The sequence below is a fragment of the Orcinus orca genome, chromosome 1 (assembly GCF_937001465.1).
Source record: "Orcinus orca chromosome 1, mOrcOrc1.1, whole genome shotgun sequence".
Lineage (NCBI taxonomy): Eukaryota > Metazoa > Chordata > Mammalia > Artiodactyla > Delphinidae > Orcinus > Orcinus orca.
In genome coordinates this window covers 62,005,551-62,020,209 of record NC_064559.1, presented here as the reverse complement: position 1 = coordinate 62,020,209, position 14,659 = coordinate 62,005,551, and the positions used below count along the sequence as shown (strand labels likewise).

The window sequence follows — 14,659 nt, the reverse complement described above, 5'->3', positions numbered from 1 at the left end:
TTCACAAACACATTTCTGTGAAATATTTTGCAGTTTTCCAAAATGTGTCACAGGATTCTTGTCAAGTTGTCTAGCCAGCTCTCTCTCTTTTTGCTTTCAGAATCCTCTTTGTGGGGTGGTGATGGGAGGGATCATGTCTCCTCATGCTTGGAGTGAGAACTAAAGATACCTTCCCACTGGGCAGAAACAGAGAGGCCTTCACTCTTTCTGGGTAACCAAATTAAACATTTGGTAGCTGTAGATCAGTGAGTAGGATATACATCTAACACCTCCTTCTCAGATTGACTTTTAATTTAACCCAATTAAGTCAGAAGCAACTTAACTTTTGCACTTCTATTGACTTGTACATTCAAATAATATTTTATATAGCTGTGATTCCACAGTATTTCTTAAGAGGTTTTGCAAACTTTGATAGGACCTGTCATCCACTTCCAAAGAAGCCAACTTTGCTTCTTCATCCACTTCCAAAGAAGCCAACTTTGCTGCTAACATAGAAGGGGAGTGGCAGTGGGGGTGGTGGTATGTAACTCCACATGGACAGACATTGTGTCATTCACACAGAAGCATAACTATGCAAAGTGGCTGGTAACCTGATTTTGGTGTGGAAGTTCAGAGTCATTCTCTGGGTCTTCCTCTTGTCTCTTCTAGTGGGAGGCTGGATCTTTTCCAATCCGGATGGAGTATGCACAGCAGGAAACGCCAATTACCAGTATGCTACTCCTTTGCCTCTGTCTGCTCCCCACGCCCACCACGGCTGTGAGCACTATTCTGGCCTCCGAGGACACCACCGGCAGGCTCCATACCCTTCTGCGTACATGCACAGAAACCACTCTCCCTCAGGTGTGTGACTCTGCTAATTAAACCCTTGGGGGGGTGGGTGTCGGTGGTGGTGGTGAGAAATGGATAAACAGCTAGAAATGGGGAAATATCTGAAGATAGAATCCCTTTCATCTAATATATGTAAAATTATTGTGTATTAATATTTTAATTTTTTACTTTATATACTAATAGTTGATTATATAGTTACAACATTATTAGTGTTTTGTAATTACTTCAAATAATTACAAAAACAGGGAGACACCCAGTTTCTAATGGTTGTGAAAGTCCTCCTCCCAGGCGCTGATGTACTGAGCAGTTTCAGGCTGCATCTCTAAAAGCCAAGTTAAGCCGCGGGACTCTGAGACGCTCAGCTCATTGCCCTCACATGGCTCTTTTCTACATTTGTAGTGTATGGCTCAGTCCAGGGAATCCTGGGCCCAGTATTGGAGAGCTATTAAGAAGGTCTCTGGGAAGGTGGATGACTCAACATCCTTGCTTTGGTCTGATTCAGTTGGAGGCGTGCAAATTCAACCTTGATAATTTTTGCAGTCTGATTAGTTTTTAAGCTGATGCTGTTGTTTGTGTAGTTTCTTCCTCATTGACTGCTGCCTTGTCTGCCTTGGCCTCGTGTAAGCCCAGATCTTGCCTGGTTATTAGATTTGTATGAAGGAAGGGAGACGTGAAACCAAGGGTTGATTTCTCATTCAGTTATTCATGCAGCAAATATTTATTGAGGGTTGACTATGAGCCAGGTTTTGTCCATGAACAAAATAAATTCATACCTACCTCTCAAAGAGATTCTATTCTCATATGGGGAGACTGACACTAAATGAAACAAATAGGTAAAGTTCATGGCATGGGAGATGGAGGAGAGTGTTCAAGTTCCAGCCTCAGGGACACTCTGAGCTCTGTACCTGCAGAGGGCTTTGCTGGTCACCAGGTACCTGTCCCTGTGCCCCATCACCTGCTACTCTCGGCAGCCTCGATAGCTGCTGCCAGGAAGGGAGAAAATGTAGGTTAATGTATCAGAAACTGAGCAGGGTTCTCATCTACTTTCTGGTTCTTTCCCATGGTCAGCACACAAAACACATCTTCTGAGCAAATGCTATGCACCAGGCACTCTTCTAGGCAGTGGGGCTAGGAAGGTGATTAAGGTCTAATTTCTTCCCTGAAGGAGCTCAGTGCTACACGAATACATAAATAATTAATCCCAATACAGCGTAGTGAGAGCTCTAATGTGGTCCTCGGACCTGCAGCATCTCCTGGGAACTTGTTAGAAATGCAGGCTCTCAGGTTCTCCTTCTGAAAGAGTCTTCAGTTTAACAAGATCCCCAGGCGATTCCTATGCACATTAAAGTTTGAGAAACATTCTTTAGAACACACAAGTCAAGGTGCTATGGGAATGAAGGAAAAAGAGCAGCTAGATCTACCCAGACGGCTTAGCGTTTAAGTTGAGATTTGAAGAATAAATAGGAAAGGACAGGGGTGGGAGTGGGCAGGGGTGAAAGAGAGATGACATGGGACACAGGCAGAGGTGAAGGGCATTCCAGGTGAGAGAGTGGTATGAGCAAAGACACAGAAGGAGGAGAGAACCTAGGTTGTCTGGGGAATAGTTTGGGAAAAGAGTGTAGAGGGAGGGGGTGGCGAGGTGGTGGATGAAAGAGCTGAAGCTTAGGAAGTTGCAAGGGCCACATCATGAAAAGGAGTGACGTGGCCAGAGATATACATGGAATCCTCTTCCTCTCTTTCCTTTTTCCCCTCCTTCCTCCCCTCCTTCTTTTCCTTCTTCCTCTCTATTGTATAGGCACTATTTATGCAAATGGCGATTCAAAGACAGAAGGCACTATTCTTGAGATGTTTAAATCTCCTTGGGGTTGCTGAGAAGATAGGTCCTGGTCCTCAGAATCTCATCTGGGACACTGGTGGTCCTTAGGCTTGTCTTGAGATGATGACATGGCCCATTTTAAAGGGGAGGTGAGTGCGGTGACATGAGCTAGATCTGTGTCATAAAGGACAAATCCTCCCACCTATCTGAGCCTCATCTATAAAATGGCGATGAGTAGTCATTGTTGTGAACATTAAGAGATGAGCGGTACGTGACATATGGCTGACACTGAATTAACCTAAGCTCCACACTCCTTTCTGTGGCCTTCAGAAAGGACGAACAACTGTTGGCACATGTGGCACAGGCCATGGTTATATTTTGACCTAGGATAATGTCATTGGTCACCATCTTTATGTTTTCCATGCTCCATCGATTGAACTGTTGTTATTTCCCAAAAGTGAATTTGATAGAAAGCCCCAGCAATAATCTGCAAGTTTTCTCTGGAGCCGACAGCTGGACTTCCTTACCCTCCACACCCCACGCCAGCATCCTGTCTGTACCTCACACCAGCGGACCGATCAATCCAGGGCCTAGGTAAGCCCAACACCAGCAACTTGCTCATTGGTCTTGAGGGTTGACTTCAGCACTGGGGACTCGAGTTCATTCTTTTTCCTGGGGTGGCTTGGTCTAAGCTATTGTCCTGACTTCTAAGCCACTAGGAAGTGGAAGTAACGACAGGATCAACCTTTCATCCCTGGAGGAAGGGTGGTGGGAAAGCACGTGCTCAGTCATGTACTCTTTTCTTTGTAGCTTCCGTATTTTATTTTTAGAAGGGAAAAGATATTATGGCCTGGAATCATTTATCTCGAACCAGGAAGAAATACTGTGAACTGTGGTGGTAGCAGATAGATACCGAATGTTGGGAAACTGAAGGGGAAAAGTGTAAATACACACTGAGAATTCAAGACCCTTGATTGTCCATATCCTTACAAGCTGTTCATTCTAACAGGGGGACAGCTTTTGGGTGTCCGGGCCTCAACCCAGGCAATAGGAGGCAATAGGGCTGAGTGCAGCTTGTAGGACCCATGGCATACCTCTCACACCAGAGACCTGCATTCAGTTCTGACTGGAAATCCTCGTGGTGGAGGGGAAAGCGAAGGGGCCTGGGGTCTGACAAATGTGGGCTTGAGCCCCAGTTTTACTCCTTATTGACTTTGTGACTTTGGGCAATTTTCTTAGCCTCACTGAGCTTCAGCTCTCTTATCTGTAACATGACAATAATGTGAGCTACCCTGTAGAGTATGGTGAGCACCCAAATTAGAAAAAGCATTATAATGCATTGTAAGCAGTAACATTCTATCAATATATACACGTCAGCTGTTATGTTCAATGTAAGTAGGCAGAATTTTGAGAAGGTCCAAAAGGGGATTCAAAATGAAAAGATGTCCCCATCCTTTATTTTTGGCGGTGGAGGGGGCAGATGGTAGATGACTTATGACTTGCAGGTCTAGAAAAAGTTTGGGGAAGGTAGAACTTTGATCCACAGCAGTGCTTCTCACACTTTAAAGTGCATTAGAATCACCTGGGATGTTGTTCAACTGTACAGTCTGATTAATAGGTTTGGGTTGAGGCCTGAGATTCTGCATTTTTAACCAGCTTCCAGGTGTTGCTGTAAACTGTGATCTTGATTTTGTTGTTAATGTTGCTGGGGCCCCCGAGGGTCTGGTGTTGTACTGTTCAATGCAGCAGCCCCCAGCCGCCTCTGGCTCTGGACCCTTGAAATGCAGCTGTTCCAAACTGAGATGTGCTGTAAGTGTAACACACAGAATTTTGAAGACTTAGTCCAAAACAAAGAATAAAAATCTCAACAATTTTTTAATACCGAATGCATGTGGAAATGATAACATTTTGAATATTCTCAGTTACATAAAATATTATTAACAGTAAGTTCATTGTTTTCTTTTCATTCTTTTTCTTTTTAAAATGTGGCTACTCAAAAAGTTTAGCCTATTGAACAGTGCTTGACAGGAGGACCTCAGGGAAATGCACTGACTGGGACTGTGTAGAAAGTGAGGGAAAGAGTGTCTTTGAAGATATTAAACAACCATGTGCCAAGTTTTGTAGTAGATCCTTTATGTAAGTCATTTATAGGATTCAAAGACATCCATAAGGCTGCTATTAAAATTCCTATTTTCCTGATGGAGAAACTAAAGCTCAGAGGCATTAAAAAACTGCCTGAAGGTCATACAGTAAGTAATGTAACTCAGAGCCCGTGGTTTTCCCACCGGCCCAGGAAGCATCAGAAAGGGGCTCTGACTGATATCGTAGAAGAGTCTCTTCTGGAAACTGGGGAATTGGGGTCAGAATCCCAGCAAGCTGAGCTGGCTAAAAAACAAAAACAAAAACACCAAAACCCCAAAGCCTGGGTTTCTGCAGGTTTCATATGGTCCAGTGAGGTCTGCGGTATCTGAAATACGGCAGAGAGTGCAGGGTGGCATTGCTACCTCTGGCTTCATCAGTGGCATGTTTAACCCATTGCTGATGCTATAAAGGTTTTGCTAGAGAAAAGCAAATGTGTTCAGTACTGACATTAGGTAATGAGCCTATTATCAAGCAATACAATGCCAGACTAATTAGATGAGAATCTCGGGGGATAGAACCCAGGCATCGGTATTTTTTTTTTTTTTTAATTCGCTAAGTGATTCCCGTGTGCAGTCAAGTTTGTGAACCAGTGACATAGGATAAGAGAAATCCAAGATAGCGGTACAGCTCCCCAGCCTTTCTACCAGGGACCAGAGCTGACAGGTAGAAACCTGGAATGGAAGAATTAATTATAAGAACCATCATTTACTGAGTCCTATGTGTTAGACATCACATACTCATTTCCTTATTTAATCCTCATAACAACATCTGTAAGGTATGTCTAATTATCACTCCAGATCTTGAGGATGAGGAAACTGAGGCTTATACATTAAATAATTTGATCAAAGTCACAGAGCTAATAAGTGGTAGTGCAAGGGTTCAAACCTAGGTTTTCTGACAACAATGTGTCCTGGCTATTAGGCCACATCACCTCTCTTGGTCAGTGAGGGATCTTACTCACAGATCATGCTGCCCAAATATCATCCTTTCACTCCCCTGTCCATTTACACAGGTGGCAAGTGAGGCCTAGAGAAATAAAATGCATGTTCGGAACTGAACAACTTGCTAGAGGTAGGGCCAGCATCAAAATGCGGGTCTCAGGACACCTAATCCTATGCTTATTCTGCTACATCTTGCTGCTTCTCTGCAGAAACTGGGCCAGTGTGTGTCAGAGCTAGAAATAACGCCACGGTCCGATGCCCTCTTCCTAGACCTGTGCCCCTTTCAGCACTGTGTGCGTGCTTGCCAGGTGGCAATCCTTCCTGGGTGTGTCGACAAGCATTTTCTCTCTCTCTTTCTCTCTCTCTGTTTCTCTGCAGCCCCTACCCGTGCCTGTGGACCATCAGTAACGGTGGCGGGGGCCCTTCCGGGTCGGGCTCAGAGGTGCACGCCGGCTCCCCGGGAGCATTTCTCCTGGGTAATCCAGCTGTGACTTCGCCCCTCTCCACCCAGGCTCCTGCTTCGGCTGGTGTGGAGGTTCTGGGGGAGCCCTCGCTGACCAGCATCGCTGTGTCTACCTGGACAGCAGTGACCTCGCATCCCTTCTCAGGCTGTGGTAGCCCGGGTGGGGGTGGGCGCCAGTCTCCCTCCTCACTGGAGAGTTAAGCAGGATCCTAGGAAAGTTGTCAGCAGAGAACCTGCTAGGTGTAGAGCTCTTAGAAGTCTCACCTACTAATCCCAGTGAGTCAGACTGCAGAGTCTCCCCACCCAGTGAACGGGGTTATACCAGAAGCCTACAGGGAGATGGTTTAGTTTGGATAATGCTAATTTTGTCACCTGCATCTCTCCACCATTTTCTTTCTGCGCTCCCATTTTCTCTGCAACTTATCCGTGCTATGCTTAGGCAACAAAAGTTCGTTGAGTATTTTCCTCGTGCCCTGCCCCTTACTGTCAAGTGATTCTAGAAGGCTGTCCTTCTTGTTCTGTGGACGTGATGCAAGGCTGTTAAGTGAGCTCAACATTTACTTAGCCTAAGGCCACTGCTTTGGAGCTTTGTGCAGCCCTGAAAGTATGTGTGGCCACAGAGACCAAGGAAGGGTGTAAGTCCATGGAGTGAAGTTAACGAAAACAGAGCTAATCACATATTACAGCGTAGAGAATTGAGGAAATGAGATCATGTCACTCCCTGGCTTAGAAACCTTCGATGGCTCACCATTGCCTACAGATTGAAGTCGATCTCCTCTGCCATCTGCCCTCAAACCACTTTTCCAGCTTTAGCTACCTGTTTTCCCTTTAGCATCCTATATTTCAGTCAAGGCATACATTCTGCCCCTGTCTTTTGAACGTTCAGTGTACTCTCCCAGCTCTGTACCTACTCCTGTACCTGAAATATCCTTCTCTGTTCAGTCCTACCTGTACGAATCCTGCCCGTCTCCCAGGGACTGGCCAGAGCACCACCCACTGCATCAAGCATCTGATCTGCTGGGCTCCCTGACCTCCCACTGGTTTTGCCTCTGTTCTAGAGCTCACCTCATTCTGCCTTGTATTTTTAGTACCTGTGCGTATGTCTCTCTCCCACTAGACTGTGAGCCCCTCGAGGGTGAGGCCCAGCCTTCTTGTCTCTGTTCCCCATAGCAGCATCTGGTTCTGTGCCTTGCCTATAGTAGGTGCCCAATAAACACTGGTTGAGTTGAGTGCGTGTGAAGTGCATGTGCTAAATGGACAGTTGTGGAGCTCACTAGGGGGCAGAGCTCAGAGACACGTGTCCCGAGACAGGGCAGCAGGTCCGAGTGGGATCCCGGGGTCATGCTTGGTGTTGCATATGAGATGCAGCCCATTCTCAGTGATTGATGATATAAGGAGTCGGTGTGGACTAGAGCGGTTATTCTCAAACACTGGTCCTTGGATCCCCTGTGCCGGCATCACCTGGAACACCTGGGCGTACTGCATACCTCTTGGGTCAGAATCTTTGGGGCTGGAGTCCAGGAATCTGTGTTTTGTACAAGTGCTCCAGACAGTGACCTCAGAGCCAAACTTGGAAACAGCTTGCCTGGAATAGAGAAAGAGAATGATAAATACTCCAGGAACCTCACCAGATAAGAGTTTCAACCTCTGCCCCAGCCTAGGCCATTGCTGTAGCCAGTGAGCAGAATCACGGTTTCATTGGTTTCCCTTTTCCTTTTCTATCCACCACTGCACGTGCTGATCGCCACAGGAGTGAGGTTTCCAGACCTGGGTGATGGGCGATTCTCCCATCATCAACATCACGCTGCACTGACTGGTAGCCTTCTTGGGTCATCCCTGAGGGAGTCTGAGGGTCCACTCGGGGCCTGGCAATGGCTCAGCTGCTCCCACCCCTATTCCATCAGTGGAGCCCATGCAAACCCACGCAGACCAAGCCTTAGCCTGGGACATCCTGTTGAGTCTATGGCTCTTTCTGCAGAGAAGGGTCTTTTTTTTTTTTTTTTTGCAGTACGTGGGCCTCTCACTGTTGTGGCCTCCTGTTGCGGAGCACAGGCTCCGGATGCGCAGGCTCAGCGGCCATGGCTCACGGGCTCAGCCGCTCCGCAGCATGTGGGATCTTCCCGGACCGGGGCACGAACCCGTGTCCGCTGCATCAGCAGGCTGACTCTCAACCACTGCGCCACCAGGGAAGCCCGAGAAGGTCTTTTAACATGTTGTGGTTACCCTGATATTTTGGTGCCATTCCATTTCTGGACCTGGATCTCTAGAAACGACACCAGTCCCACCACATGGTATCCTGGGAAGTCACTTGACCACACTTAGTGTTGCCTGGCCAGAGCTCTGGGTCCCTAACTGGTGTGTGAGTGACCAAGGCACAATGTACCTACACGACTGCTCTTTGAAAAGCTCCCTGAGGCAGGACTGTTTTTGGTTCCCTGGTTCCTCTGCGATATCATTAGAGGCCATTAAGATATTAATACACTAGCATTTCTGCAAGATGGTATTTTGGTAAGTTAGAAGTTTAGGCCTCTTCACCAGTCACTGCAGTGATTGGTCACACACCTAAGTGCTTAGCAAGTACAATTAGGTCTATGAAAACCTACGTTTAGTCTCACCTTCCTGCACCTCCCCCCGGCCTGGGGGAGCCAGAAGATGTGGCCCAGAGGCACAGAGCAGAAAGAAGCCAATAACCTCCTTCCTTTCTTCATTTATATTGCTCAGGTGAATTGGGGTCTCTGTGAAGCAATAATGTAAGTGTTAGCTGAGTCTGGGGCGATTATACCTTATCAGTCTTACTGGATGCTCAGCTTGGAACCTGCGATGATTTTTAAACACAACGTGATAGCTGGTTCCACATGGAGGATCTCTATTTGGTGTTAGCCATGCAGCTAGAGTCATATACTTTCTGGTGTTTTCTCCAGATTGTCCAGGACTAATTTCTGATTAATTGCTTACGTCAGTTTAATAAACGATAGAGTCTCTGACATATTAGACAAACTTGGAAACCTTTTACATCCTTTCCTTACTGATGCACCTTCTTTATCTGACTCAAAAATGGTACCACTTCAGAGTTTTAGGCGTCTACACCTCTTCTATCACATGACATTTAAAAGAAATTTAAATCCCACTTGGATAGAAAGAGTTAATACAATTCCTTTAGCCAGGTGGTAGAGATTTTAACGCTCCTGAAGGCCTGATCTATTTGGAAGTGTCTCCCCTTGTGGGACCTCACGTCATCTCCGTGGCTCTCCCGCGTCCTGCCGAGCCACACTTATCACCAAACACTTCTGCCCACCGGATTTGGGCCAGGAGTTTGCAGCCACTGCTCACTCCCTTCGGCACCTCCTAGACCTGGGATGGAGGGGTGGGGAGGTGTGATATGAGGAGAGTGAGAACACTAGGTTATTAAGAAAAAAACTCGATAAAAGATCTCTGAAGTCTGGTAGATGTTTGCCACGTTTCCCCAAGACTGGAATAACTTTGGGTGAATAATAGCATCTCACATTTGTGAAGACTATTAGTCCTTGTTTTATGGACCCATAGGTTATTCAAAGTTGGGGAAGGGCAACTGGGACATTCCAGTGGCACTTGTTTCAACTCCCTCCCTTTTATTTTCTCCACTCATTGAGCCACTCATTGGCTCCTGGACAGGCTGGTAAACAGAATATGGGCCTTTGGGAGCAGAGGTCAGGGAAGGTGTATGCAGTGCTGGAAAAGGCATAAGGGAAGAGCCTCTGGGTTCTGAAGATTCCAAACCCTTCCCATTACCGTCACTGTAGAGACAGCCACGATGTCTGCCACGTACCCCAACATTCTGGGTACAAATTCCCACACCCCCTCCCACGCACTTGGGGGAACTACCTCCCCTCCACCTGCTCTCTACATCTGCAGTGGGGGCTGCCACACCCATACTCCATCCTGCCGAGCTGGTTGGGTCGGAGGGACCCGCTGCCAGAGTCCCATCTGCTATGGGATGAACAAGCCACCCAACACGGGCAAACACGCACAGGCTCATTAATTCCAAGCTTCACTATGTTACAGGCTATGTTAGGCCTGTGAAGATGCTTTAAAAATGGAAAAAGTGGAGCTTGCATTTATCATAAACAAAATGGAATTGGAAATACCTGCTAAGGCCAGTGGTTAAAAGTTGTGGCAAGTAGCAAGCTTCGTTAGTACGTGTGACTAGCCTCGCCTAGAAAAGGGACTGAGATGCTCCTTTTAAGTGAAGTTTCTCCCATTGGGGCATCCGACACATGGTTGATCTGTACTGGCTGGATTCTGTGCTAAGCACTAGTTACACAGCTACTTAGGCAAATGCAGCTCTTTCTTGTTGACTAGTGGAGATCGCCTCCGTGACGTGGCTGGGTCCTAGTGGGTGTGTTCTAATCACCTCCGTCTGCAGGTCAGCGTGTCTGCCTGGCAACATCACCGACATCTTGGTTCTCAGGCTGTGGTTAGGATCTTGGATCATGATTACAAAAATACAGAAGGGGCTGCAAGGAAACCACTGTTACCAAAGTGAACCCAGATCCTCCTCAGCTGGCAATGGAGGGAGAATATTCTGTGAGAGGGGCAGTTAGATTTTGCAGCTTCTAGATTCCTGGGGAATCTCTCAGAATCACTACAGTCTCCACTGCAAAGGGCTCTATCACTGCCTCAGCTGTGGACCCGTGATCACCCCACTTGGATACACCAGCCAAGTTGTACTGTCTTTTTTTCTAGAGGCTTATAGAGGGAAACTCGAGAACAGAAAGGATTATATTATATACATCTGCATAACTTGGTTTTCAAGTTAATCATCTTCAATTTACTAGCATCGATTTTAACATTTTTATTTGTATTGAGATGGACATATATGATAGGAAGCCCACAAATCTTAATGTTTAAAGCTTGATGAATACTTACATATGTACATTCTTGTAAAACTCCTAATAAGATCAAAATATAGAATATTTCCAGCACCCTAGAGGGCTCCGTGCGCCCCTTCCCAGGCAATACTTGCCCCCAAGATAAATACTACTCTGACCACCATCACCGCATGTTAGTTTAACCTATTCTTGACCTTCATATAAATGGAATCAAATAGTAGGAACTCTGTCTCTGGCACCCTGTCTACCTCCCATCTAGCCCTCCATTCAGATCATCTTTTCAGCTTTTAGTAGAAATACTCTCAGTATATTAATTCGATTCTTTGATGTTCAAACCAAGAGACTGATGCCCAGAAAAACGTAGGAGTTTCTCTTCTGAGGTTTCCCACCTTCTCTCTGGATGACTGGTAGAGGCAATGTCTACCTTCTTGTAGCAGATTCTCACTTTTCCCCCACCTCCACAAGACACTTACACCAGAATGCAGCATAGCAAATTCAGCCTCTGAACACTTCGAGCAGTTAAAGGACTGTTTTGTTACAAGGACTTTAGAAAGCGTTTATTGCTGCCCATTCAGTTTAGGGATGACAAAACACTGGTTTAACATTATCCATGAATGGAGTAGGTCACAGTGTATGCGACAGGATTTGTAAGGCACTGACTTAGGATCCCCTAAGAGTTTATCTCCTGGTGCCTGACCTACCCCAACTTATTTTTCCAGTTTGTGTTTCTTTTGGGTTGAGACAAGGAAAATCATTTTACTGTGTAAATATTATCTGTGAAGAATAGCTGTCTGACTTGTTTGTTGCCTACATTACCACAGGCAATATAAATTATCAAATTATTTAGCTAATAATTGAGTTCCTGAGAGAAGGACATCAGAGGTAAGTTTTATGGAGGTGAAGAGATTATTACTATTTAAAAAAAATTCTCTCATTGAAGTATAGTTGATTTACAATGTTGTGTTAATTTCTGCTATACAGCAAAGTGATTCAGTTATACATATACATACATACTTTTTCATATTCTTTTCCATTTTGGTTGATCACAGGATACTGAATACAGTGCCCTATGCTAATACAATCAGACCTCGTTGTTTATCCATTCTATATATAATAGTTTGCATCTGCTAACCCCAAACTCCCAACCTTTTCCTCCCCCACGTCCCCTCCTCCTTGGCAACCACAAGTCTGTTCTCTATGTCTGTGAGTCTGGTTCTGTTTCGTAGAGAAGTTCATTTGTGTTTTATTTTAGATTCTACATATAAGTGATATCGTATGGTATTTGTCTGTCTCTTTCTGACTTACTGAGGTGAAGAGACTATTGATAACTGTAGAAAAAGTCTCTGATGTCAGGCAAGAGACAATAAGAAAGCATAGAGTATATGTGGCAGGGCAGAGTGAGGAGAAAATCAGCAGATATGGAAGGCATTTTATAGCAATCATTTTTTTTTCAAAAACCCACTGCTTCTCACTCCTCTGCAGTGGTGGTGATGGCAGAGAGGAGCTGGTAAGTGAGCAGGTAGCCAACTCCTAATTTCTAAATTACTGTCCAGCCCCACCAAATACCTGGAATTGGATTGGGAGCGATAGGCTGCCTTTGACACTGCAGCTCAGTAGGGCTTTTGGCATTGACAGGTAGGTGTTTGGGCCTGTGCAGAAGATTTTGACGGTTTAATGCTATAAAAAGTAGGGATTCTCTGTAGTGAAGATCTTGCAGAACAATACAGTGTCACTTCTCATGGACGACAGTCTAAAAACTACAGAGGAAAGAGCATTGAGAGCAATGGGCACAGAGGAAGAAACCTGAAATTTACATGTCAGTTCTGCCGCTGGCATTGAGCAAGTTCCTACACCTTACTGGACTTCAGTTTCCACATCTACAAAACAATGTTCTGTAGTAGGAGATTTTACAAAGAGTATGAGGCATCTGCAACGCTCTGGGTTCTACTGGAGAAACAAAACCAGTAAATCATATATGTATATGTGTATGTGTGGATTGATTGGGTGCAAGGAATTGGCGTATGCACTTGTTGGGGGGTTAGGCCAACTTGAACTCCGTAGGCAAGCTCAAGCAGGTGTGGCCACCACGGTCCACAGGTGGGATTTCTCCTTCCTCAAGGAAACTTCACTTTTGTTCTTAGGAACTTTCAACTGATTGGCTGAGGTTCATCCACATCACTGAGGTTAATCACTTTTATTTAAAGTCAATTGATTGTAGATGACGTTAGCCACATCTACAGAATACCTTCAACCTAGCCAAGTTACACATTAAACTAACCAACACAGCACCCAAGCTTGTTTTTCCTTGTCCTTGCTGCAGCTTCTGAGAGCCGGGGGAACATCCCTGGGGCACTATTTATGTGGAACAAACAAAATATGGTAGAGATGCCAGCCCTCTGTGGAAAAAACCTGCCCTCTGGTCCTCGGAGAGTCAATCTAGGAATCGTTAACGAGGGAACTGCCTGTGATCCCAAAAGAGAAGGCACAGAACCCCTTTCCTCTTCCTTTGTTCTCACAGGCACGAGCGTGTAGGAAGAGTAGTGGTGGGGACCCTAGGCAACCGAGAGAAAACTGGAATCTGGGAGACCTGGAGGTCAGCACAGCTTGTCAGGCCCATGTTAGGACTTGGATAGAATCAGCCTGGGACTGGAGTGAGACAGTGGTCGCATTCTTGTTCTCAACGTGGAAAAATCTGAAATTCACTTTTTCTGGTCGTGACCACTCTGACTTGCAGTGCCTTGTGGGAGTAACTGGGTGTGTGTTTACATGCACGTGTATGTACCTGTGTATCTATTTAGCGGGGAGTTTCCTGTTCCCACTGGAGAAGTTAATAACCTTTGGTGCAGACTCACTCTGTTCTAGAAGAGCACTTTTGGGGAGCAGGGGTGTGGGAAAGAGCATAACAGGGAGTTTCAGGTGAACCACGGCTGGTGCCAGAGGGGGAGCTGCGGTTTCCCTCCCACATACCCATTGGATGACGTGGAGCTTGGAGGTTGTTGAGCAGAGATTGGACAAAGGTAGTTAGGGGGGGCTTCCCTGGTGGCGCAGTGGTTGAGAGTCCGCCTGCCGATGCGGGGGACATGGGTTCGTGCCCCGGTCCGGGAAGATCCTACGTGCCGCGGAGCGGCTGGGCCCGTGAGCCATGGCCGCTGAGCCTGCGCGTCCGGAGCCTGTGCTCCGCAACAGGAGGCCACAACAGTGAGAGGCCCACGTACCGCAAAAAAAAAAAAAGGTAGTTAGGAACGTATTGATGTCTTAGAAGGAAAGGGATTCAGATCTTAACTCTCTCTCTTTGTGGTTCACATTTAGTGAAATATATTGGGTAGCCTGGGATAGCCCAGACCAAGGCTGAGCAGCAGGAAAAGTATAATATGACATCTAAGACAAAATTCACCACATGGGAGGGATGGCTTGAATGGACGATTGGTTTCTACACAAGAGCCATCAAAGGTAAAAGGTGCTTCTGGACCCCGTGTGGACTCCTGCAGCCACGTGGACACTCGTATGTACTGAGAAAAGTGGCTGGTGTGTGAGTTGAAAGGGTTGATCCTCAAGAGCTTCCACGTTTGGGGACTGGGCTGAAACTGCTGAGTGGGATACT

General features: G+C 46.1%; 1 protein-coding gene across 2 annotated transcripts in view; it reads left to right on the top strand.

Annotated features, from left to right (window-relative positions):
- The window catches only part of TBX19 (T-box transcription factor 19), a 40,487-nt gene extending 26,406 nt beyond the window's left edge, over positions 1-14,081 (top strand). For both annotated transcript variants that reach the window (XM_004269729.3, XM_049715947.1), the window contains exons 6-8: positions 649-840; positions 3,103-3,238; positions 6,106-14,081. In XM_004269729.3, coding sequence (XP_004269777.1) covers positions 649-840; positions 3,103-3,238; positions 6,106-6,391 — 614 coding nt within the window. In that variant the 3' untranslated portion in view covers positions 6,392-14,081. The remainder of the gene's footprint in view (positions 1-648; positions 841-3,102; positions 3,239-6,105) is intronic.
- The last annotated feature ends 578 nt before the right edge of the window (positions 14,082-14,659 follow it).